Raw genomic sequence first — 23,045 nt, 5'->3', positions numbered from 1 at the left:
AGCATGCGCACTGTCACTAAAGGGTGTGATGGACAGTGAGCATGCGTACCTTATCTGAAGTTGATAAAGTGAAATGGAATATGCGTAATTTACCTTCCCGAATAAGGGGCGGGAGGCGTGGTGGTGCACAGCAAAGCTGTTTAAGGAACATGCGCACTCGTTCTTGGTAGCTTCTGAGTATTGAAAGTAAGCATGCGCATATGGGAGGGTTGGTCTTCTAAAGTTTGAACGCAATCGAAACCGCGGGCCGAGGGCTGTTAGTGAGTGGGGCTGATGGTGGGCTCCTAGGGCTGGTGGGAGAAGGGGAAAGTCTTTGCCTTATTTACTGGTTCAGTAGCCTTGGGAAACTCAGGTAATCTTTTCTCAATCTCCTTGGGTAAAATTTCAAACCCTACTTTGTCAAGTTTGAAATTTTAAGAAAACCAGCTAGCTCAGAAGTTAGTGCTCCATAAACCTGGTGTGGAGGGTTTGGGTTTGGGATTTTGTTTGGGTGTTTGGTTGTTGTGGAGATTTATTGTTTGTTTGTTTTTGCATTGAGGGAGGGCGTGCCAGTATTGGGGATTTGAACTCCACCTTAAGCCTTCTCTAGGGTTGTTTTTACTCACAGCTGGTGTTCTATCACTTGAGCCATGAGCCATACCTCCAATCCAGCATTTTGCTAATTCATTGGAGATGGAGCCTCTAGGACTTTTCTGCCCTAGCTAGTTTTCAACTATGAACTTCTAGATCTCAGCCTCCTGAGCCACTGGCGCCCAGCCTACTAATTTCTTTGTTAAAAATAGTAAAGATTGGGGCCTGGGATGGTAGCTCAATGGTAGAGTGCTTGTTTTGCATGCATGAGGCCCTCGGTTCAATTCCTTAGCACCATAGAAGCAGAAAAAGCCGGAAGTGGCACTGTGGCTCCAGTGGTAGAGTGCTAGCCTTGAACTGAAGAGCTGAGGACAGTGCGCAGGCCACAACCGACAAAAATAAATAAATAAATAAGATCAGACCCAGTGCCTGCGGTTTATGCCTGTAATCCTACAATCACTGTTCTAAGCCAGTCCAGGCAGGAACATATATAAGGCTGTTATCTCCAATTAGCCACCAAAAACAAAACAAAACAAAACAAAAACTGGAAATAGAACAGTAGCCTTAAGCAAACGAGCTCAGGTACACCACCCTAGCCTTGAGTTCAAGCCCCAGTACTGGTACCCTACCCCAGCCCCCCCTCCCCACCCCCATCTACTTTAGTCTTATAGCTCAATCATTGCTGTATTAACTGAACTAAATGAGTCCTTTTTATTATTAGTTGGGTAGGGAGGACTGCGAATGTGGCTTAGTGGTAGAGTGCTTGCCTAGCATATGTGAAGCCCTGGGTTCGATTCCTCAGTACCACAGAAACAGGAAGAGTCTCTGGCTCAAGTAATAGAGAGCTAGACTTGATCAAAAGAAGTTCAGGGGCAGTACCCAGGCCCTGAGCTCAAGTCCCAGGACTGGCAATAAATAAATAAATAAATAAATAAATAAATAAATAAATAAATTTGGGGGGTGTTGGTTGTGGCTTGAACTCAGGGCCTAGGTGCTGTCCTTGAGTCTCTTTGTGCTCAAAGCTAGCACTCTACCACTTGAGCCACAATACCACTTCTGATTTTTGAATGGTTAACTGGAGAAAGAGTCTCACAAGGACTTTCTTCCCAGGCTGACTTCAAACCTAGATCCTCATATCTCAGCTAGGATTACAGGTGTGAGCCACAGGCACAGGTATAAGCCCTTCTTATTAATCTTATAGTTACCAGGTCAGAAAGGTGATTGGTGGAAAGAAAAAAAGTCATTATTTAGAACATAAAAATATTGTTAACCGTATGTAAAGTTGTTAAGCTAATTTCTTGCTTTCTTTTTTTTTTTTTTTTGGGGGGGGGGGTCCGTCATGGGGCTTGAACTCTGGCCCTGGGCGCTATCCCTCAGCTCTTCAGCTCAAGGCTGGTGCTTTACCACTTGAGCCACAAGCATCACTTCTGGCTTTTTCTGCTTATGGGGTGTTGAGAAATTGAACCCAGGGCCTCATGCATGCTAGGCAAGCACTCTATCACTGAGCCACCTTCCCAGCTCCTTTAAGCTAATGTTTTGTGTGAAATGTGTACACTAATTCCTTCCACCAGCATCTTTTATTTTCATGTTTAGAAAATCAGTGAGTTCAAATCAGAGTTTTGAAAAATAATGAGCTGGCCTGGGAATGTGGCTCAGTGATAGAGTGCTTGCCTAGCATGCATGAGGCCCTGGGTTCAATTCCTCAGTACCACATAAACAGAAATAGCTGGAAGTAGGGGACTGGGAAGGTGGTTCAGTGGTAGAGCGCTTGCCTTGCATGCCTGAGGCCCTGGGTTCGATTCCTCATCACCACATAAGCAAAAAGAAAAAAGCTGGAAGTAGCGCTGTGGCTCAAGTGGTAGAGCGTTAGCCTTGAGCTGAAGAGCTCAGGGACAGTGCCCGGGCCCAGAGTTCAGGCTCCACGACCGGACCCCCCCCCCAAAAAAAAAGCTGGAAGTGGCACTGTGGCTCAAGTGGTAGAGTGCTAGCCTTGAGCAAAACAAGCTCAGGGACAGTGCCCAGGCCCTGAGGTCAAGCCCCAGGACTGGCAAAACAAAAACAAAAACCAAAAACACTGAGCTGTGTATGAATAGATTTGAGTACAGAAAATCTCAAAGCAAAATAAAGAACTTTAAACATTGTATCTATTTCATTTGCAACACTAAATTCATATATACCATATTGTTATTGATGTATAATTGACACATGACATATTATTCTTTTTTTGTTTTGTTTTGTTTGCAGGTCATAGGGCTTGAACTCTGGGCCTGGGCACTGTCCCTGAGCTTCTTTTGCTCAAGACTAGCACTTTACCACTAGAACCACCCCGTTCTACTGCAGCTTTTTTTTGGTGCCTAATTGAAGAGAAGTCTCATGGATTTTCTTGCCCTAGCTGGTTTTGAACCGTGATCCTCATATCTTAGCCTTCTGAGTAGCTTGGATTACAGGTATGAGCCACAGCTACTAGCACCCAGCTATTTGTTCTTATTCGTAATATAGTGATTCTTTTTGTTTGTGTGTTGCTTGAAAGCAGGGCCTGGACACTGTCTCTGGGCTTTTTAGTGCTCAAGGTTTGTGCTCTACTACTTAAGCCATAGCTCAACTCTGGCATTTTTGTGCCTAGGCTGGCTTAGAACCTCAATCCTTAGATCCCTGCCTCCTAAGTAGCAAGGATTACAGGTGTGAGCCACCAGTGCTCTACTATAGTAATTCTTAAATCTGTATTTTTTTTCTGTTTCAGGTTGCTGACCTTTTTTGAGGGAATAGGCGTGGTTTGTGGCCCAGCATGTCAATAGTAACAGTGCAACTTGGTCAGTGTGGCAACCAGATTGGTTTTGAAGTATTTGATACTTTATTTAGTGATTCACACTGTTCCCAGGCACTCTGCTCTAAGAGAGAGAATGAAACATACCAAGCATCTTGCAAGGAAAGATTCTTCAGGGAAGAGGAAAATGGAGGTATGTGTGGTATACAGTGTCTCTTTTACTCTGACATAAACCTCTTCAAAGTCTGGCCCTCTACAGGTATCTGAAGCTCATCCCTTCCTACGGCACCAGGGAATGAGCTTGTTCTTGGCCCTTTGATCCTTTTCTTTTCAGGCTGTTCCATTAAACCCAGGGCCTCACATAGGCCTAGCAAATGCTCTGCCATTAGGCTCTCATCCATATTCCTTACATACTTTTATTTCTATGTTTAATAAGTTAGGGTTCTCTAGGTACATACACTTAACTCCATTCTAGTATGTGAGCATAGTTAGATCTCATCAACTTAAACCAGCAAGGAAGAGTTGTCTTTGCCTTTCAAACAGGATCTCAAAGGAGAACCCGGACTATTCTGCCCCCAACAATGACACTGAAGCTACTTTAAGTTTCCAGTTGGCCTTCTAATTACTCTGCTTTTCTTTGCTACTTTGAAATTCCTTATCCTTAGCCTCTGAACTTTTCTTCTCCACTATGCTGTATCTCAGACTCTCCTTTTCCTCATACAAGTAGTTCTTTCTGGATAACTATAGTCATTAAAAATTTGCTAGGTTTTGGGCTGGGAAGGTGGCTCAGTGGTAGAGCGCTTGCCTTGCATGCATGAGGCCCTGGGTTCGATTCCTTAGTACCACATAAGCAAAAAAGAAAAAAGCCGGAAGTGGTGCCATGACCAGACCAAAAAAAAAATTGCTAGGTTTTATACCAGTGACTTCTGGACTTATAGCTCAGCCTCTCTTCCAGGGTGTAGATTGATCAGTGCACACAATATGTCCAAAACCAAAGTATTCATTACCTTGCCTTTAAAGCTTGCATCCTGGCTGAGTATAGTGGCACTGTGGCTCAAGTGGTAGAGCGCTAGCCTTGAGCTGAAGAGCTCATTGACAGTGCCCAGGCCCAGAGTTCAGGCCCCACGACTAACCAAAAAAAAAAAAAAAAAAAAAAAAAAATCTCACAGGGATTTTTCAGTTTGGACTAGCTCCAAACCATGATCCTTAGATCTCAGCCTCCTGAATAGCTAGGATTACAGGTATGAGCCTGGCACTTTTAAATTGTATTTATTTGTGTTTGTTTTTTCTTTTTTGGTTGGTGTAGGGCTTAAATTTGGGGCCTGAGCACTGTCTCTGAGCTTTTTTGCTCAAGGATAACATTCTACTACTTTGAACCATGGCTGCTTGAGATTTTTCTGCTAGTATGTCATTTGCCTCAATGATAAAGTTCCCAGTTTTGGGGTTGTTTTTTTTTAGCATCGCCTTCAAGGATTTCTAGGATCTGAGTCTTGCTTGCTTTCTACCCCGTCTGTCACTTCTTCACGAACTTCTGTGGCAACAACTGTGAGCTGAGCATTATGATCATTATAGTTTGTACCACTAATTATGCTGTTTGTTTGGTATAGATTCATTTTCAGTCATGCTGCACTGTGATTAGTGCTAATATCTTTTTTTTTTTTTTTGGTCGGTCGTGGGGCTTGAACTCTGGGCTTGGGCACTGTCCCTGCACTCTTCAGCTCAAGGCTAACACTCTACCACTTAAGCCACAGCGCCACTTCTAGTTTTCTTGTGGTTTATTGGAGATAAGAGTCTCACTGACTTTCCTGCCTGGGCTGGCTTTGAACCGTGATCCTCAGATCTCAGCCTCCTGAGTAGCCAGGATTACAGGCGTGAGCCACTGGTGCCCAGCTAGTGCTAATATCTTTTATCTCTCCCTAGAGTCCTTCTAGGGCTGGCTTGTGGCCATTTTCATCTCTATATGTCCAGCATAGTGCATGGCACATTGTAAACATCCAATTGATGTTGGCACACCCAACCCATGTGGCCCTTTTATTTTATTTTATTTTGGTTGTGGGGCTCAAACTCAGGGCCTGGATGCTGCCCCTGAACCTCTCTATGCTCACGAATAGTGCTCTACTACTTGAGCCACAGCACCACTTCCAGCTTTTTCTGTTTTTGTGGTACTGAGGAATTGAACCCAGGGCTTCATGCATGCTAGGCAAACACTCTTAAGTCACATTCCCAGCCCTGACTGATCTTTTTGTCCCCAATTCCTGAGGCTTACTTTCTGGACCTTAAGGCTGGAGATAACAGCTCAATGACCTAGAACTTTGCTCTGTGTAACCCAGATATAACAAAAGACTTTTTGTTTTCCTTTTTCAGTTCCAATTGCCCGGGCTGTGCTTGTTGACATGGAACCTAAAGTTATCAATCAGACACTATCCAAGGCTGCCCAGTCTGGCCAATGGAAGTATGGCCAGCATTCATGCTTCTATCAAAAACAAGGTTCTGGAAACAACTGGGCCTACGGGTAAGAATAATTCTTCATAGTTTTCAGTTTTAGCAACAGCTGCATAATCAGTAGACAAAGTAATTTTAACTGTATAAGTTGATACTTTGAGGACATAATCTTGGGATTGCTACTTTAAAATTTAGGATTTAGGGGCTGGGAAGGTGGCTCAGTGGTAGAGAGCTTGCCTTGCATGCATGAGGCCCTGGGTTCAATTCCTCAGCACCACATAAGCAAAAAAGAAAAAAAGCCAGAAGTGGCGCTGTGGCTCTTGAGCTGAAGAGCTGAGGGACAGCGCCCAGGCCCAGAGTTCAGGCCCCACGACCAGACCAAAAAAATAAAAAAATAAAATAAAATAAAATTTAGGATTTAGGATTTAGGGGCTAGGAATGTGGCTTAGTGGTAGAGTGCTAGCCTTGAGCAAAAGAAGCTCAGGGACAGTGCCTTGAGAAGAATAAGAGGAAGAGGAAGAAGAAGAGGAGGAAGAGGAGGAAGAAGAAGAAGAGGAAGAAGAGGAGGAGAAGGAAGAGGAGGAGAAGAGGGAAGAGGAAGAAGAGGAGAAGAAACTCTAATCTCTGACTGTGTCTCAAATATGAGTTAATGAAGAACAGTGATACCTGGCAGCAGGATTTGTCATCTTCTTCGCTGTGTGTTTGAAACTAATTTATCAGCATAATATCATTATCTGCCACATATTCCTTTAGGCAGTTGTTCCCCTCCTAGGATTTCCTAGAGCTGCTGTCCTATAATTTTCACATAAGGGAGGCCAAGGTAAGAGAATCCTGAGTCTAAGGCCAGCCTGAATCACATAGTAAAACACTGTCTCAAACAACAACAACAACAGTAATATTCTAGGCTCCCTTCTAGAGATTTTAATTTGTGTGCATGTGCGCATGTGTGCATGTGAGCACCTGCCAGACCTGGGACTTGAACTCAGGGCCTGGGCACTATCCCTGAGCTTTTCTGCTCATGGCTAATGCTCACTTAAGCCACAGCTCCACTTCTAGCTCTTTGTGATTAATTGGAGATAAGAGTCTCAGACTGGGGCTGGGAAGTTGGCTCAGTGGTAGAGCGTTTGCCTTACATGCCTGAGGCCCTGGGTTTGATTCCTCAGCACCACATAAGCAAAAAGAAAAAAGCCGGAAGTGGTGCTGTGGCTCAAGTGGTGGAGCGCTAGCCTTGAGCTGAAGAGCTGAGGGACAGGGCCCAGGCCCAGAGTTCAGGCCCCACAACCAGACCTAAAAAAAAAAAAAAAAAAAAAAAAAAGAGTCTCAGACTTTTCCTGCCTGGGCTGGCTTCAAACCTTGACCCTCAGATCTCAGCCTCTGAAGTAGGTAGGATTACAGCCAAGAACCTCCAGTTCCCTGCTCTTAATTGCTTTTTTGAAATAGGACCTCTTTTGTTGTTGTTGTTGGTCATGGGGCTTGAACTCAAGGCCTGGGCCCTGACCCTGAGCTTTTTTGATCAAGGCTAGTGTTCATCATTTTGAGCCACAGCACCACTTCCAGTTTTCTGGTAGTTCATTAGAAATAAGAGTCTCACAGGGCTGGGAAGTTGGCTCAGTGGTAGAGCGCTTGCCTCGCATGCATGAGGCCCTGGGTTCAATTTCTCGGCACCACATAAGCAGAAAAAAGCCAGAAGTGGCGTTGTGGCTTAAGTCGTAGAGTGCTAGCCTTTAGCTGAAGAGCTGAGGGACAGCGTCCATGGCCAGAGTTCAGACCCCACAACTGGACCCCCCCCAAAAAAAGTGTCTCACAGATCTTCATACTCTGGCTGGCTTTGAACTATGATTCTCAGATCCCAGCCACCTAAGTAGCTAGGATTACAGGTGTTAACCACTGGCACAAAGCCTGAAATAGGATTTTTCTTTTCTTTTCTTTTTTTTTGGTAGGTCATGGGGCCTGAGCTCTGGGCCTGGGCGCTGTCCCTCAGCTCTTCAGCTCAAGGCTAGCGCTCTACCACTTGAGCAGAAGCACCACTTCCGGCTTTTTTCTTTTTGCTTATGTGGTGCTGAGGAATCGAACCCAGGGCCTCATACATGCAAGGCAAGCGTTCTACCACTGAGCCACCTTCCCGGCCCAGGTCATGGGGTTTGAACTCTGGGCCTGGGCGCTGTCCCTCAGCTCTTCAGCTCAAGGCGAGCGCTCTACCACTTGAGCCACAGAACTACTTCTGGCTTTTTCTGCTTATGTGGTGCTGAGGAATTGAACCCAGGGCCTCGTGCATGCAAGGCAAGCACTCTACTACTGAGACACTTTCCCAGCCCAGGGTTTACTTTTCTTTTTCTTTTCTTTTCTTTTTGTTTATTTTTTTGTCAGTCGTGGGACCTGAACTCTGGGCCTGAGCACTGTCCCTCAGCTCTTCAGCTCAAGGCTAGTGCTCTACCACTTGAGCTACAGCACCACTCCAGGATTTACTTTTCTAATAGATCTATTTACATTAAATATATTTAACTTATATATTTTAAAATTTTCCAAGTCAGGCCGGGCGCTGGTGGCTCACGCCTGTAATCCTAGCTACTCAGGAGGCTGAGATCTGAGGATCGCGGTTCAAAGCCAGCCCGGGCAGGAGCGACCGTGAAACTCCTATCTCCAATAAACCACCAGAAAACCGGAAGTGGCGCTGTAGCTCAAGTGGTAGGGCACTCGCCTTGAGCTGAAGAGCTGAGGGACAGCGCCCAGGCCCAGAGTTCAAGCCCCACGACCGACCAAAAAAAAAAAAAAAAATTTTCCAAGTCAGTACATCTATACTCATTATAAAAGCTAGTTTAGGGGCTGGGAAGGTGGCTCAGTGGTAGAGTGCTTGTCTCCCATGCATGAGGCCCTGGGTTCCATTCCTCAGCACCACATAAACAGTAAAAGCCAGAAGTGGTGCTATGGCTCAAGGGGTAGAGCATTGGCCTTGAGCTTAAGAGCTTAGGGACAGCGCCCAGGCCTAGAGTTCAAACCCCACAACCTACCAAAAAAAAAAAAAGTCTATCCAGACTTTTTCCTGTGCATTATATCTCTCTGGTTAAACTGAAAGGTGTTTGTATGTGTTCTTTTGCTGTTGCACAGTTACTCTGTCCATGGACCCAGGCATAGAGAATCTATAATGGACTTAATCCAGAAAGAAGTAGAGAAGTGTGACTCTTTGAGTGGCTTTTTCGTCATCATGAGTATGGCTGGGGGCACAGGATCAGGGCTGGGAGCCTTCCTTACACAGAATTTTCAAGATCAGTACCCACACTCTTTGAAAATGAATCAGATTATATGGCCTTATGAAACCGGTGAGGTAAGAATTTATTAATTGGAAATGTTATGTTTTCTATTCTTTGCAGTTGAGATGAATATAAGTAAAAGTGACTCTCGCTCTTTTTTTGGAAATGTTGTCATAGTTTCAGGAGTAATTATACAACATAAGATGATATCAGACTTAAATTTTTCCAAACATATGAGGTGTCCTTGTTTTTAAGTCATTTTTACTTTGCTTATGCTTTTTTAAAGTCTGTTTGTATTAGCATACAGTCTTACTATATAGTCTAGGGTAACCATAAACTCAAATGCTCCTTCCTTAGCTTCCTAAATGCTGGGATTACAGATGTGGACCACCACATTTGGGTGAAATATTCTGTTTTTGCAAATTCCATAGATGATGGCTGGGAACATACTTCCTTGGTAGAGCATGTGCTTATTAGAATGTACAAGGCCCAAGTCTCAATCTCTAGCACCAAAACTAAAATAAAAATCCCAAACATGATTATGCTTATTCTCTAAGAATACATTTGTGAGTTAGTCCTTCTGTCTAAATGTCCAGCCTTTAAATGGTTTTTAAACTGGGTGCTGGCAACTCATGCCTGTAATCCTAGCTACTGAGGAGGCTGAGATCTGAGGATCACAGTTCAAAGCCAGCCTGGGTAGGAAAGTCCTTATTGCATATGAGTTACCATACTAAGTGCTTGTGCTATGATACTTGTATTATATTGTTCATCTTTGTAATTCTAAGAGACTAATGTAACTGGTATCCCCAAGGGTACAAGCAGGATGCAAGTGCAAGGGCACTTGCCTCGCAAGCATCTGCTAGAAGTAACAGCCAGGAATGAATCTGATATGATATCTGGAGAGTCTCAACCACTTTTCTCTCTTGCCTTTCTTCTCATTGGCATTTTTCTGTCCAGGTCATTGTTCAGAACTACAACTCCGTTTTGACCCTCTCTCACTTGTACCGATCTTCAGATGCCCTCCTTGTTCATGAGAATGATGCTGTCCATAAAATCTGTGCAAAGCTAATGAATATCAAGCAGATCTCCTTCAGCAATATAAATCAAGTCCTTGCACATCAGCTGGGCGCTGTGTTCCAGCCTACTTATGCTACAGAAGGCTCGCCTCACTACAGAAGAAATCCACTAGGTAGTTGTTCCCTGAGGGTTATGTGTAGGCAAATCTTATGTCCTGAAAGCCTCAAAGTTATTCTTTACTATTGCTTTCCTTCTGCCTGAAAACATACTCAATTCTCCTTCACCTCAAAAACCTTTCTTCAGACCTCTTTGTATATCTGAACTGTCTAACTGAAAAGTCTTAAAGAAATTGCTGACTGGGGCAAGTGGCTGGCCAGTAGTACTTCCTCTTCCCTTCCCCCACCCCAACTCCTCCTGTCGTGCCTAAGATCAAACCCAGGATCTCACACATGTTGGGCAAGCACCTTATGGTGGCGGCTGCTGCTGCTAAAAGTCAAGCCTGGGATGGAACCCCATAGTAGACTGCTTGCCTAGCATGTTGGATCACCAGCACTGAAACGGGGGCTGGAGGTGGCATGGGAGGATGGTTTGCAGAAAACAGAGAATGAGAGAGACGGAGAGAGAGTAAATTGGCTATAGTGACACATGCCTGTAATCCCAGTATCTTAGAGAATGAATAGGAGGATTGTGAATTTGATGCTAGATTAAAAGAAAGGCCAGGTGCTGATGGCTCATGTCTGTAATCGTAGCCACTCAGGAGGCTGAGATCTGTGGATCCTAGTTCAAAGCCATCCCAGGCAGGAAAGTCTGTGAGACTCTTCTCTCCAATAAACCACCAGAAAACCAGAAGTGGTACTGTGGTTCAAGTGGTAGAGTGCTTGCTTACTTTGAATAGCTCAGGGACAGCTCCCAGGCCCAGAGTTCAATCCCCCACCCAAAAAAAAAAATTAAAAAGAAAACGAAGGGATGGAAGGAGGGAAAGGGAAAGAAGGAAGAGAAAGGAGAAAACTTTATAACATGCAGTCTTAGGTGAAAGGAAGTGTCAACAGACAGTTCCTAAAGATTTCTTTCTGTGTTTCTTAGGCTGGCCTCAAATTCTTGGGCTTATAAGATTCTCTGGTCTCAGCCTCTGAGGAAGCTGGGACCACAGGCATGTGTCACCTTGCCTGGCTCTTTTTGTTAGTGGTGGTGGTGGTAGTGGTAGTGATAATGGTTTGATCACTGAGTTCCATCCCATCCTCCAGCAGGTTTTGATTATGATTTAATCAGATTACATAAATAAAAGGTCTACAGAAATGACAAAAGCATATTAGCTCTTGTGCTTTGTTTTCCTGGAGTTTAGCTAAGTATTCATTCACATTTCTAGTTACTCAGCTTCTAAATTCTAATTTCCTTTTAGGCACAAGTGTGTTTTTTTACTTGTGCTAAAATGAAGCAGCATGTACTTATAATAAACATTATCTCTGACATTATATTATTTTAATGCTAAGCAATTTTGGCCTTGGAGAAAACATATTTGACCCAGATTTTGAAAGAAAATCAAATCCTGATTGTGTATAATAGACCAATGGCATACATGTGGAGTAAAGTAAATTTTAGTTCACTTTTTCCCTCCCTTTACAGGAGACTTGATGGAGAGCTTAGTTCCCCATCCAGAATTCAAGATGCTGGGTATTCGTAACATTCCTCAAATGTCTGAGAACTCTCTGGCATACAGCACATTTACTTGGGCTGGCCTCCTCAAGCACTTGAGACAGATGCTCATTTCTAATGCCAAAATGGAAGAAGGTAAAGGGTATTTAAAAGTATGCAGCCCAGGGCTGGGAATGTGGCTTCGTGGTAGAGTGCTTGTCTAGTATGCATGAAGCCCTGGGTTCAATTCCTCAGCTGGAAGTGCCGCAGGGGCTTAATTGGTAGAGTGCTAGCATTGAGCACAAGAAGCTCAGGGACTGTGCCCAGGCCCTGAGTTCAAGCTCCAGGATTGGCAAAACAGAAGAAAAATTAAAAAAGAAAAAAAGATGTATGCAGCCCACAGGCTGGAAAAATGCCTGATTCAAACAACAGTTTTGAATGTGACTTGGCCTGGGCCAGCTGGAATAAGGTTCCTTCTTCCAGCCTCAGAGCCCCTGGGAGACTCAACCAGGACCTCAAGGAGGATTTCTTGTCATTTCCTGACATATGACTTTTCCAATTTTTATTTTAATCGAAGTAATACATGAACATAGTTTTAACAGTCAAGCAGTTAAACTCATTTAAGGGCTAGGGATAAAGCTCAGTAATGTGCTTTGCTTGCAGGAGGCTCTTGACTTCATCCACAGCACTGCCAAAAAAACATTCTTTTTAAAACCCAGAGTTCATTTAAGTGTATACTTAAATGCACACATTATAGTTGGGCGCTGGTGGCTCATGCCTGTAATCCTAGCTACTGAGGAGGCTGAGATCAGAGAATCACAGTTTGAAGCCAGCCCGGGCAGAAAAGTCTGTGAGACTCATATCTCCAATAAACTACTCAGAAAAGGCTGGAAGTGGCACTGTGGCTCAAGTCGTATAGAGTGCCAGCCATGAGCAAAAGGAGCCCAGGGACAGTGCCCAGACCCTGAGTTCAAGCCCCAGGACTGGGGGGAAAAAGTCTTTTCTTTCTTTCCTTCTTTATCTTCCTTTCTTCCCTCCTTCCCTCCCTCCCTCCCTCCCTCCTTCCCTCCCTCCCTCCTTCCCTCCCTCCCTCCCTCCCTCTCTCTCTCTCTCTCTTTTCTTTCTTTCTTTCTTTCTTTCCTTCCTTCCTTCCTTCCTTCCTTCCTTCCTTCCTTCCCTTCCTTCCTTCCTTCCTTCCTTCCTTCCTTCCTTCCTTCCTTCCTTCCTTCCTTCCTTCCTTCCTTCCTTTCTTTCTTTCTTTCTTTCTTTCTTTCTTTCTTATTTTTCTCTTCTTTCTTTGCCTACATATGTATTTAATTTAGTGCTGAAGAAAGAACTTGAATAGTAGGGTGTGTGTGTGTGTGTGTGTGTGTGTGTGTGTGTGTGTGTGTGTGTGTGTGTGTGTGTGTGTGTGTGTGTGTGTGTGTGTGTGTGTGTGTGTGTGTGTGTGTGTGTGTGTGTGTGTGTGTGTGTGTGTGTGTGTGTGTGCGTGCGCATGCGCACGCCAGTCCTGGGGCTTGATCAGGGCCTGGGCACTGTCCCTGAGCTTCTTTGGCTCAAAGCTAGTACTCTATGGCTGGGAAGGTGGTAGAACGCTTGCCTTGCATGCATGAGGCCCTGGGTTCGATTCCTCAGCACCACATAAGCAAAAAGAAAAAAGCCGGAAGTGGCGCTGTGGCTCAAGTGGTAGGGTGCTAGCCTTGAGCTGAAGAGCTGAGGGACAGCACCCAGGCCCAGAGTTCAGGCCCCATGACCGCACCCAAAAAAAAAAAAAAAAAAAAAAAAGCTAGTACTCTACCACTTGAACCATAGCACCACTTCTAGCTTTTTCTAAGTAGTTTATTGAAGCTAAGAGTCTCATGGACTTTCCTGTCCAGTCCGGCTTTGAACCATGATCCTCAGATCTCAGCCTCCTGAATAGCTAGAATTACAGGCACTAGCCACCAGCACCTGGCTTGAATCTTGTTTTCTTAACAATTAGTAATATTACTAAGGTACATTATCACAGACTAGCAAACTACTTAATGTGTCGGGTTTTTTTTTGTTTGTTTGTTTTTGTTGTACATTACTAGGGTTTGACCTTGAAGGCTTCACCTTTTCTAGTCAGGCACCCCTAACTCTATGCCAAGATACTGAGAAATACATATACATATATATAAGATATATATTATATATATACATATATATATGTTCTCATTATACAGGGGGAAAAGTATTGGATTAAGCAATTACTCTGAGTCACATAGTAAATATGACCAAAGAGATTTGCATTCACTTTTGACAAGCCACAAAGTGGTACAATATGAACAAAATTATTATTATTTTTTTTTTTTTTTTGGTCAGCCGTGGGGCTCGAACTTTGGGCCTGGGCGCTGTCCCTCAGCTCTTCAGCTCAAGGAGAGCGCTCTACCACTTGAGCTACAGCGCCACTTCCGGTTTTCTGGTGGTTTATTGGAGATAGGAGTCTCACGGTCTCTCCTGCCCAGGCTGGCTTTGAACCGCGATCCTCAGATCTCAGCCTCCTGAGTAGCTAGGATTACAGGCGTGAGCCACCAGCACCCAGCTTGAACAAAATTATTAAATGCAGGCAAGAATCTGTGCAATGAAATTTGGGTCATGATGCAAAAGCGACTAGATCTAAGATATGCCAAGTATGATATCTGGGAGCCCATCAGTCAAATGGCCAGGCAAATCCAAACTCACACAACATGAAACCCACGTGCATCTTCAGTGTTCATTGAGTGCCCATGCTGTCTCATTTAGCCAGTATTTACTGAAAGTTTCTGGGTTCCATGCCATCATTTCAGGCTCTGGAGATACAGCAATAAATGAAAGAACAATCTCTGCTGTTGTGGAATCCCTACCTTCTATTGAAATGGTTGAAATATACAGACAAAGGAATTTCAGAATGTTAAGAGACAAAAGGCTATCCTAAGGGCTTCCAGAGGGAACAAAGCCAGAACAAAGCAGGGGTTGGGGATGTAAGCCAGTATAGTGCTTTTGCTTGACATGCACAAAGCCCTTGGTTCAAGTCTCTAAACCTGGCTACCAGTCTTTTTCCATCTAATAGGGAAGAATTTCCAAGCAGTGACCAATTTTCCCTAAAGTTCTCAGCACAGCTGTGCCTGGGGTCTCATGGGATTAGCCTTATCCTTCCTTCCTTCCTTCCTTCCTTCCTTCCTTCCTTCCTTCCTTCCTTCCTTCCCTCTTTCCTTCCCTCCTCCCCTCCTTCCCTCCTTCCCTCCTTCCCTTCTTCCCTTTGTCCCTCCCCCACTCTTTTCTTTCTCTCTCTCTTTTCTTTCTTTAAATCAGAGCATACACCTGGGAGAGGGCAGCACCCTTCTGCTTCGAGGATGGGGAAAGGTCTTGGGCGCTCCTTACTGCTCATACAGATTGTTAACTAATCCTCCTGTTTGCTGCTTTTAGAAATGCCTGGCCTGTTCCAGGACCTCCAACAGTGGTGGTAGAAGTTTCAACTTTCCTGGGTCAGGCAGTTACCAGTGGTTCATTTTCTTTCCCATTTCTAAAATTTTGTAGGTGCTTTTTTCATTCCTGTTGCCTTTTTGTGTGTGTGTTAGTACTGGGGCATGAACTCAAGAGCCTGAATGTAGCCGGGTGCTGGTGGCTCACGCCTGTAATCCTAGCTACTCAGGAGGCTGAGATCTGAGGATCACGGTTCAAAGCCAGCCTGGGCAGGAGAGACCGTGAGACTCCTATCTCCAATAAACCACCAGAAAACCGGAAGTGGTGCTGTAGCTCAAGTGGTAGAGCGCTCTCCTTGAGCTGAAGAGCTGAGGGACAGCGCCCAGGCCCAGAGTTCAAGCCCCACGACCGACAAAAAAAAAAAAAAAAGAGTCTGAATGTAGCCGGGTGCTGGTGGCTCACACCTGTAATCCTAGCTACTCAGGAGGCTGAGATCTGGGGTTCACGGTTCAAAGCCAGCCCGGGCAAGGAAAGTCCAGGAGACTCTTATCTCCAATAAAACCACTAGAAAACCAGAAGTGGCGCTGTGGCTCAAGCAGTAGAGCATTTGCCTTGAGCTGAAGAGCTGAGGGACAGTGCCCAAGCCCAAAGTTCAAGCCCCACAACCGACAAAAAAAAAAAAAAAAAAAAAAAAAGCCTGAATGCTGGCCTTTAGCTTTAGCTCTCAAAACTGGCACTTAGCCGGGTGCCAGGCACTCACGCCTATAATTCTAGCTACTCAGGAAGCTGAGATCTGAGGATCAGGGTTTGAAGCCAATCCAGGCAGGAAAGTCCCTGAAAATCTTACCTCCAATAAACCACTCACTGGCACTCTACCACTTGAGCCACAACTCTACTTCTCACTTTTTTGATGGTTAATTGACCCAGCAACTGTTAAATTTTTTTTCTTATTTACTTTTTTGTTTTTGTTTTATAGTCCTGGGGTTTGAACTCAGGGCCTGAGCACTGTCCCTGAGTTATTTTGCTCATGGCCAGCACTGTACCACTTGAGCCAAGCAGCGCTTCTGGCCTTTCTGTTTATGTGGTGCTGAGGAATCGAACCTAGGGCTTCCCAGCCCCCTTATTTACTCTTTTTAAGAAATCTGTTTGATATTAGTGGGAATTAGAGAATGACTGTAAACTGGTGTATGTTTGCATAGTCTGTCATGTAAACTAGGAAGCACTATGTATTATTTTAGTAACATGCTATAATGCAAAGTAAAATAACAGTTTTTAATATTATGAAAGTGAATTTTCAGGCAGGGGAATGTGGCTCAGTGGTAGAGTGCTTCCCTAGCATGCACGAAGCCCTGGGTTAGATTCCTCAGTACCACATAAACAGTAAAAGTCAGAAGTGGTGCTGTGGCTCAATTGGTAGAATGCTAGCCTTGAGCAAAAGAAGCTCAGGAGCAGTGCCCAGGCCCTGAGTCTAAGCCCCAGGACTGGCAAAAAAAGGAAAAAGAAAGGGGATTTTCTTCGCATATGCTTATAATAGCTTATGGTTTTTGAAATACAGTGCTGGAGTGCTGGAAATTAAAGTAGTACTTCCTGAATTTTTTTGGCTATGATACTTGTTTTTCTAGCAATACCTGTCAATATCTCATGAACACAGTGTTCCTTAGGGTAGTGTGAGACGTACCACTCTGTGTTCTCTTCCGTCAGTAAAGCAGAGTTTGCTTAGTCATATTCCCATGTGGGACTTTAGCTTGTCCAAGTTTTTTCCCAGTTAGTTATGGATACAGTTTGAACATACGAATGAAGATTTGGGGGTTTGTTTTTCACTAGGCATGGCCTTGAGTTCAAACCTCAGAACCCCTAAAAAGAAAAAAAAATCCTCAACGGGGTTTGGAAGTGCACAGTTATAAACCCATCTATTACTTGTGAGGTTGGGTGGGAAATCACTTGAGTCCATAAGATTAAGACCAACCTGGGCAACATAGTAAGACCTCATCTCAAGGGAAAAAAATAAGTCTGCCCTAGAATTTTCTGACCTGCCTCCATGGAGATTCTATTTTATTGCCTTATTCAGTGGTAAGTACCTTTGTCATCCTGGAGATCCCCTTTGCCTGTCCTGTGTCGTACATACATTCTGTTTGGTAGACATAGCCCCAGTTATGTGTAAGGGGGTGGGGAAGGGGAATGTCTTAAGAAGGGTAGCCCTGGCGCTGGGAAGGTGGCTCAGTGGTAGAGCGCTTGCCTCGCATGCATGAGGCCCTGGGTTTAATTCCTCAGCACCACATAAACAGAAAAAGCCAGAAGTGGCACTGTGGCTCAAGTGATAGAGTGCTAGCCTTGAGCTGAAAAGGTGAGGGACAGCACCCAGGCCCAGAGTTCAGGCCCCATGACCAACAAAAAATAATAAATAAATAAGAGTAGCCCTTAGCTTTCTTCCGGGTGGTGTACAGGCCAAGCTCAGTGGCATTCCTCCAACAGATGAGATCTGCATAATTGCAAAACCAGCTTAAGGCCACTGGTTTTCTTTTTGTCATCAATTCCCTTAAGCACTGTTATATAACCAATGTTCTGGAGACACAGAGAACAAAACTGAATGAAAACACACAGAGATCATCAATGCTCAGTTAAAAAATAATAGTCATCCAATGTGAAAACAGAATAGAAAGTCTTAACCAGTTCATTTGTTATACTTTTAGTATATGGTTAAGACTGATAGGGGGGGGGCTGGGAAGGTGGCTCAGTGGTAGAGCGCTTGCCTTGCATGCTCAAGGCCCTGGGTTCGATTCCTCAGCACCACGTAAGCAAAAAGAAAAAAGCCGGAAGTGGCACTGTGGCTCAAGTGGTAGAGCACTAGCCTTGAGCTGAAGAGCTGAGGGACAGCGCCCAGGCCCAGAGTTCAGGCCCCACGACTGGACCCAAAAAAAAAAAAAAACAAAAAAAACAAAAACAAGACTGATAGGGGGCTGGAAATGTGGCTTAGTGGTAGAGTGTTTGCCTAACATGCATGAAGCCCTGGGTTCGATTCCTCAGTACCAAATAAACAGAAAAAGCCAGAAGTGACACTGTGGTACAAGTGGTAGAGTGATAGTCTGGAGCTAAAGAAGCTTGGAACAGTGCCCAGGCTCTGAGGTCAAGCCCTAGGACTAGTTAAAGACAAAATACGCACAAAAAAATAAAGCAGCGGGGGGCTGGGAAGGTGGCTCAGTGGTAGAGCACTTGCCTTGCATGCCTGAGGCCCTGGGTTCAATTCCTTAGCACCACATAAGCAAAAAGAAAAAAGCTGGAAATGGTGCTGTGGCTCAAGTGGTAGAGCGCTAGCCTTGAGCTGAAGAGCTGAGGGACAGACAGCTCCCAGGCCCAGAGTTCAGGCCCCATGACCAGACTCAAAAATAAAATAAAATAAAATAAAAAATAAAGCAGGGCACACCTATAATCCTACCTACACAGGAGGCTGAGATCTGAGTCTGCGGATGTGTGAGACTCTTATTTCCAATTATCCATAATTTCCAATTATGGCTAGACCGAAGCACTAAATCTCAAGGACGGCACTGAATTCAAGCCTCCCAACTTGCACAAGAAAAGTATAAAAGTAAAGGCCAAGCGTAGTGGCACATACCTATAACCCCAGCACTTAGGAGATGAAGGCAGAAGGATCTCAGATTAGAGGCTAGCCTGGACTATATACTGAACATCCTGTGCTACATAGGTAGACCTTGCTTCAAACAAATTTAAACATTCAAGAATTATGTTTTAGAGCACTTGCTTGGGATGTCTAAGACCTTAGATTTTATCCCCAACAGTACACTCTCTCTCTCTCTCTCTCTCTCTCTCTCTCTCTCTCTCTCTCTCTCTCTCTCTCTCTCTAAGTAGTAAATAAATTTCTGATGGAATTTAGTCAACGGTTTTTATGTTTGTGGTATAGCTTAGTGAGAGAACATTTCCCTCCCTGTGCAAGGCCTGGTATGGCACTTCAAAAAGAAAGAAAGAAAGAAAATATTTAGAGAAGAAGTTAACTCATACATAGCAAATACTTACGTAAAATATCCATATGTGACATTTTTCTCATCATGTTCAGTGCTAATTGCTCTTATTTTCTTGCGGCAGGTATTGACTGGCAAGTACGGCCTCCCTTAGCAGGACTTCCACCTCTTGGCAAAAAGTGTCTCAACAAGGAACTTCAGTTTAACACTTCCATTGCAAACTTGGTCATTCTTCGTGGTAAAGGTGTGCAAAGTGCAGATGTGGGTAAGCAGAAGTTAAGGTGTACATTTGAACCATGTTAGTGTAAAGTTGTGTGGGTTTTTTTGTTTGTTTGTTTGTTTTTTGTCTGTCGTGGGGCCTGAACTCTGGGCCTGGGCGCTGTCCCTCAGCTCTTCAGCTCAAGGCTAGCGCTCTGCCACTGGAGCCACAGCATCACTTCCGGTTTTCTGGTGGTTAATTGGAGATAAGAGTCTCATAGATGGGGCTGGGAAGGTGGCTCAGTGGTAGAGCGCTTGCCTTGCATACTCGAGGCCCTGGGTTCGATTCCTCAGCACCACATAAGAAAAAAGCTGGAAGTGGCGATGTGGCTCAAGTGGTAGAGTGCTAGCCTTGAGCTGAAGAGCTGAGGGATAGCGCCCAGGCCCAGAGTTCAGATCCCAGGACCGGACCCCCCCCCCCCAAAAAAAAAAAAAAAGTCTCATAGACTTTTCTGCCCGGGCTGGCTTTGAACTGAGACCCTCAGACCTCAGCCTCCTGAGTAGCTAGGATTATAGGCGTGAGCCACCGGCATGAAGTTTTTTAAGTCTATAATATATATACATGGGTTTTTTTTGCCAGCAGTAGGGCTTGAACCCAGGGCCTAGGTGCTGTCACTTAGCTTTTTTTGCTCAAGGCTAGCATTCTACCCCTTCAGCCACAGTTCCACTTCTGGCTTTTTGCTAGAGATAAGAGTCTCATGGACTTTCCTGCCTAGGCTGGCTTTGAATTGCAATCTTCAGGTTTTAGACTTATGAGTAGCTAAGATTACAAGTATGAGCTACCAGCACATGACATTTTTTTTGGGGGGGGGTGTCCAGTCATGGGGCCTGAACTCTGGGCCTGGGCGCTGTCCCTCAGCTCTTCAGCTCAAGGCTAGCGCTCTACCACTTGAGCCACAGCACCACTTCTGGCTTTTAGCTTTTATGGTGCTGAGGAATCGAACCCAGGGCCTCAGGCATGCAAGGCAAGCGCTCTACCACTGAGCCATCTTCCCAGCCCCAACACATGACATTTTTTGAATTAAAAAATCCTCCTGACTTTGCCTACAGCCTTGCTGGGATTACAAGCAAGCACCCATACACCCAAGAAACCAGCAACAATCTCTACATTCTTAGAGAAAGAAAATTAGTAGCTTCATTGTTTTAGTGTCAAAATGTAACTAACCATCACCAGGCTTTGGTGGCTCAAGCCTGTAATCCTAGCTACTCAGGAGAGTGAGATCTGAGGAACATGGTTTGAAGCCAGTCTGGGCAGGAAAAATCTCTCTTTATCTCCAACTAACCACCAGAAAACTGGAGGTGGCGCTGTGGCTCAAAGTGTTAGAGCATTAGCTTTGAACAAAAAAGTTCAGTGACAGGGCTCCGATTCAAGCCCTATGACTACCACCACCACCACCAACAACAAATGTAGATGTGGCTTAGTGGTAGAGTGCTTACCTAGTATGCATGAAGTCCTGGGTTTGACTTCTCAGTACCACATACACAGAAAAAGCCATAAGTGGTGCTGTGGCTAAAGTGGTACAGTGCTAGCTTTGAGCAAAAGAAGCTCAAGGACAGTGCCTAGGCCCTGAGTTCAAGCCCCAGGGAAAAAAAAGTAAATATCTATTGTAGGAAACTTCTCAAACTAGAATATTCATACGAGAAACTTTAAAGATGAGTGATCTTTATTGTCAGGCAAAGAAGTTTATAACTCATTGGTAAAAGGAAAATGCATGTTACCTTGTAAGGACAAGGCCCTGAGTTCAGTGTCTAGTACAATATTAAAAAAACAATTACAGCTATATATTCTGGGCAATGAATATAGATGATTTATCCAAAAGCAATATAATACCATTTTACAAGACAAAATAGGGCTGGGTATATCTCAGCAGAGCTCTTGCCTTGCATGAACTAGATGTTGGGTTCAATCCCCAACACTTGCCAATAATTTATGCTGTAGTAACCCAAGCCATTAATCTTATCTCTTGGAAGGTTAAGGTGGAGGAGGCAAGTTTGAGACCAGGCTGAGCTACATAGTGAGACTCCTTTTGTCTCAAAAAGCAAAATACCAAACCAAAACCCCCAAAATATAAAGTACAAAAATAAAGAATGATTCATGGGCTGGGAAGGTGGCTCAGTGGTAGAGTGCTTGCCTTGCATTCATGAGGCCTTGGGTTCAATTCCTCAGCACTACATAAGAAGAAAAGGCTGGAAGTGGTGCTGTGGCTCAAGTGGTAGAGCACTATCCTTGAGCTGAAGAGCTGAGGGACAGCGCCCAGGCCCAGAGTTCAAGCCCCATGACCGACCAAAAAAAAAAGGTTCATGTTGGTTTTCCTTTTTTTTTTTGATTAGTATATATTGTGTAAAATAATGAGAATATGACATTTTCATACTTGCATGGTAAGCACTTTCATTATATTCATATTGTCTTCTCTCTAGAGGGATTTAAAGATCCAGCTCTGTACACTTCCTGGTTAGATCCTGTTCATGCTTTCCATGTGTGGAAAACCCAGCGAGCCTTTAACAAGTATGAGAAGTCAGCAGCACTGGTCAGCAACAGCCAGTTCTTAGTAAAGCCACTTGATATGATTGTGGGTAAAGCATGGAACATGTTTGCTTCAAAGTAAGTAAAAGACATAAAGATATATCTACAAACCTTCCTAACCTTGCACAGATAATACAGTGATAAAGCACAGGGTGTGCTATGGGGCAAGCATGTCTAGTATTTTGGAGGTGTGAAGCCTGAGCCTGTGACTTCAGGCCTCATTTCCTCTTCCAGGCATTGGGGCTTACTGGAAACTATAGTGAGGATTAAATGGAATTAAAACACCTGGTACAGCTGGAGGCTGAGGTCTGAGGATGACAGTTCAAAGCCAGCCCAGGCAAGAGGATCCATGAAACTCTTATCTCCAATTAACCACCAGAAAACCAGAAGTGACACTGTGGCTCACACAAAATAAAACAAAAAAACAACAACAAACACTTGGTATATTACCTGGCTAATATGTGCTCAGTAATTATTCTATACTAACTAGTTCGTTTTGGGTTTTTTTTTTCTGGTCCTGGGGCCTGAACTCTGTGCCTGGTCACTGTCCCTCAGCTCTTCAGCTCAAGGCTAACGCTGTACCATTTGAGCCACAATGCCCTTCCAGCTTTTTCTACTTATGTGGTACTGAAGAATCGAACCCAGGGCCTCATGCATGCAAGGCAAGCACTCTACCACTGAGCCACCTTCCCAGCCCAGTATTATTACATAGATGTTGTTGACCAATTTCCTTTTTAAGCCAAAGGAAATTTGAAATTTCATTATAACACAGGAACAATAGTTTTCAAAAATAAGACCTTTGTTAGAGAGCGCTCTACCACTGAGCCACCTTCCCAGTCCCAAGAGGAAAAGATTCTTTTAACATGCTTCTTGTCTTCTACCAACTGATAATTACTGTTAAAGTCAAATTGCTCAAAAGAGCTAGGTCTGTTTAGTGTTTCAAGTTATTCATTTGCCTGTAATTGTCTATTTTACATTTTCTGTTTCTGTTTAACTTTTTTTCCTCCACTAGGGCCTACATTCATCAGTACACAAAATATGGAATTGAAGAAGAGGACTTTTTGGACAGTTTTACATTGTTAGAACAAGTTGTTACCAGTTATAGTAACCTCTGATCTTAAATAAACAGGAAAATATCCTAAGACATTTTTGAAATAAAATATTCTCAATACTTTCTCTGTCATTGAATGTAT

At 44.1% G+C, this 23,045-nt stretch overlaps 1 protein-coding gene across 6 annotated transcripts; it reads left to right on the top strand.

Moving 5' to 3' along the window:
* The first annotated feature begins 28 nt into the window (after positions 1-28).
* On the top strand, positions 29-23,011 carry Tubd1 (tubulin delta 1). 6 transcript variants are annotated; one of them, XM_070027063.1, is made up of 10 exons: positions 29-186; positions 2,815-3,017; positions 3,311-3,527; positions 5,699-5,846; positions 8,882-9,098; positions 9,982-10,213; positions 11,665-11,829; positions 19,195-19,335; positions 21,747-21,930; positions 22,865-23,011. In XM_070027063.1, exons 3-10 carry the CDS (start codon positions 3,356-3,358, stop codon positions 22,965-22,967), a joined length of 1,362 nt encoding a protein of 453 aa, XP_069883164.1. In that variant the 5' UTR covers positions 29-186; positions 2,815-3,017; positions 3,311-3,355; the 3' UTR covers positions 22,968-23,011. The 6 variants fall into 6 exon arrangements, with proteins under 6 accessions (XP_069883164.1, XP_069883167.1, XP_069883163.1 ...); XM_070027062.1 differs by lacking the exon at positions 29-186 and adding an exon at positions 223-260; XM_070027064.1 differs by lacking the exon at positions 29-186 and adding an exon at positions 234-256.
* The last annotated feature ends 34 nt before the right edge of the window (positions 23,012-23,045 follow it).

This window comes from Dipodomys merriami, unplaced genomic scaffold (assembly GCF_024711535.1).
Source record: "Dipodomys merriami isolate MVZ:Mamm:240054 unplaced genomic scaffold, mDipMer1.0.p SCAF_19, whole genome shotgun sequence".
Classification (NCBI taxonomy): Eukaryota; Metazoa; Chordata; class Mammalia; order Rodentia; family Heteromyidae; genus Dipodomys; species Dipodomys merriami.
Note: the sequence above shows the minus strand (reverse complement) of the source record. Positions and strands in the feature narration are given on the sequence as shown.

Coding starts and splice junctions, on each gene's coding strand:
- Tubd1 (XM_070027066.1), top strand. CDS start 3,356: ATGTCAATAGTAACAGTGCAACTTGGTCAGTGTGGCAACCAGATTGGT. Junction 11,830..19,194: donor TAATGCCAAAATGGAAGAAG/GTAAAGGGTATT, acceptor TTCTTGCGGCAG/GTATTGACTGGCAAGTACGG. Junction 21,931..22,864: donor TGGAACATGTTTGCTTCAAA/GTAAGTAAAAGA, acceptor TTCCTCCACTAG/GGCCTACATTCATCAGTACA.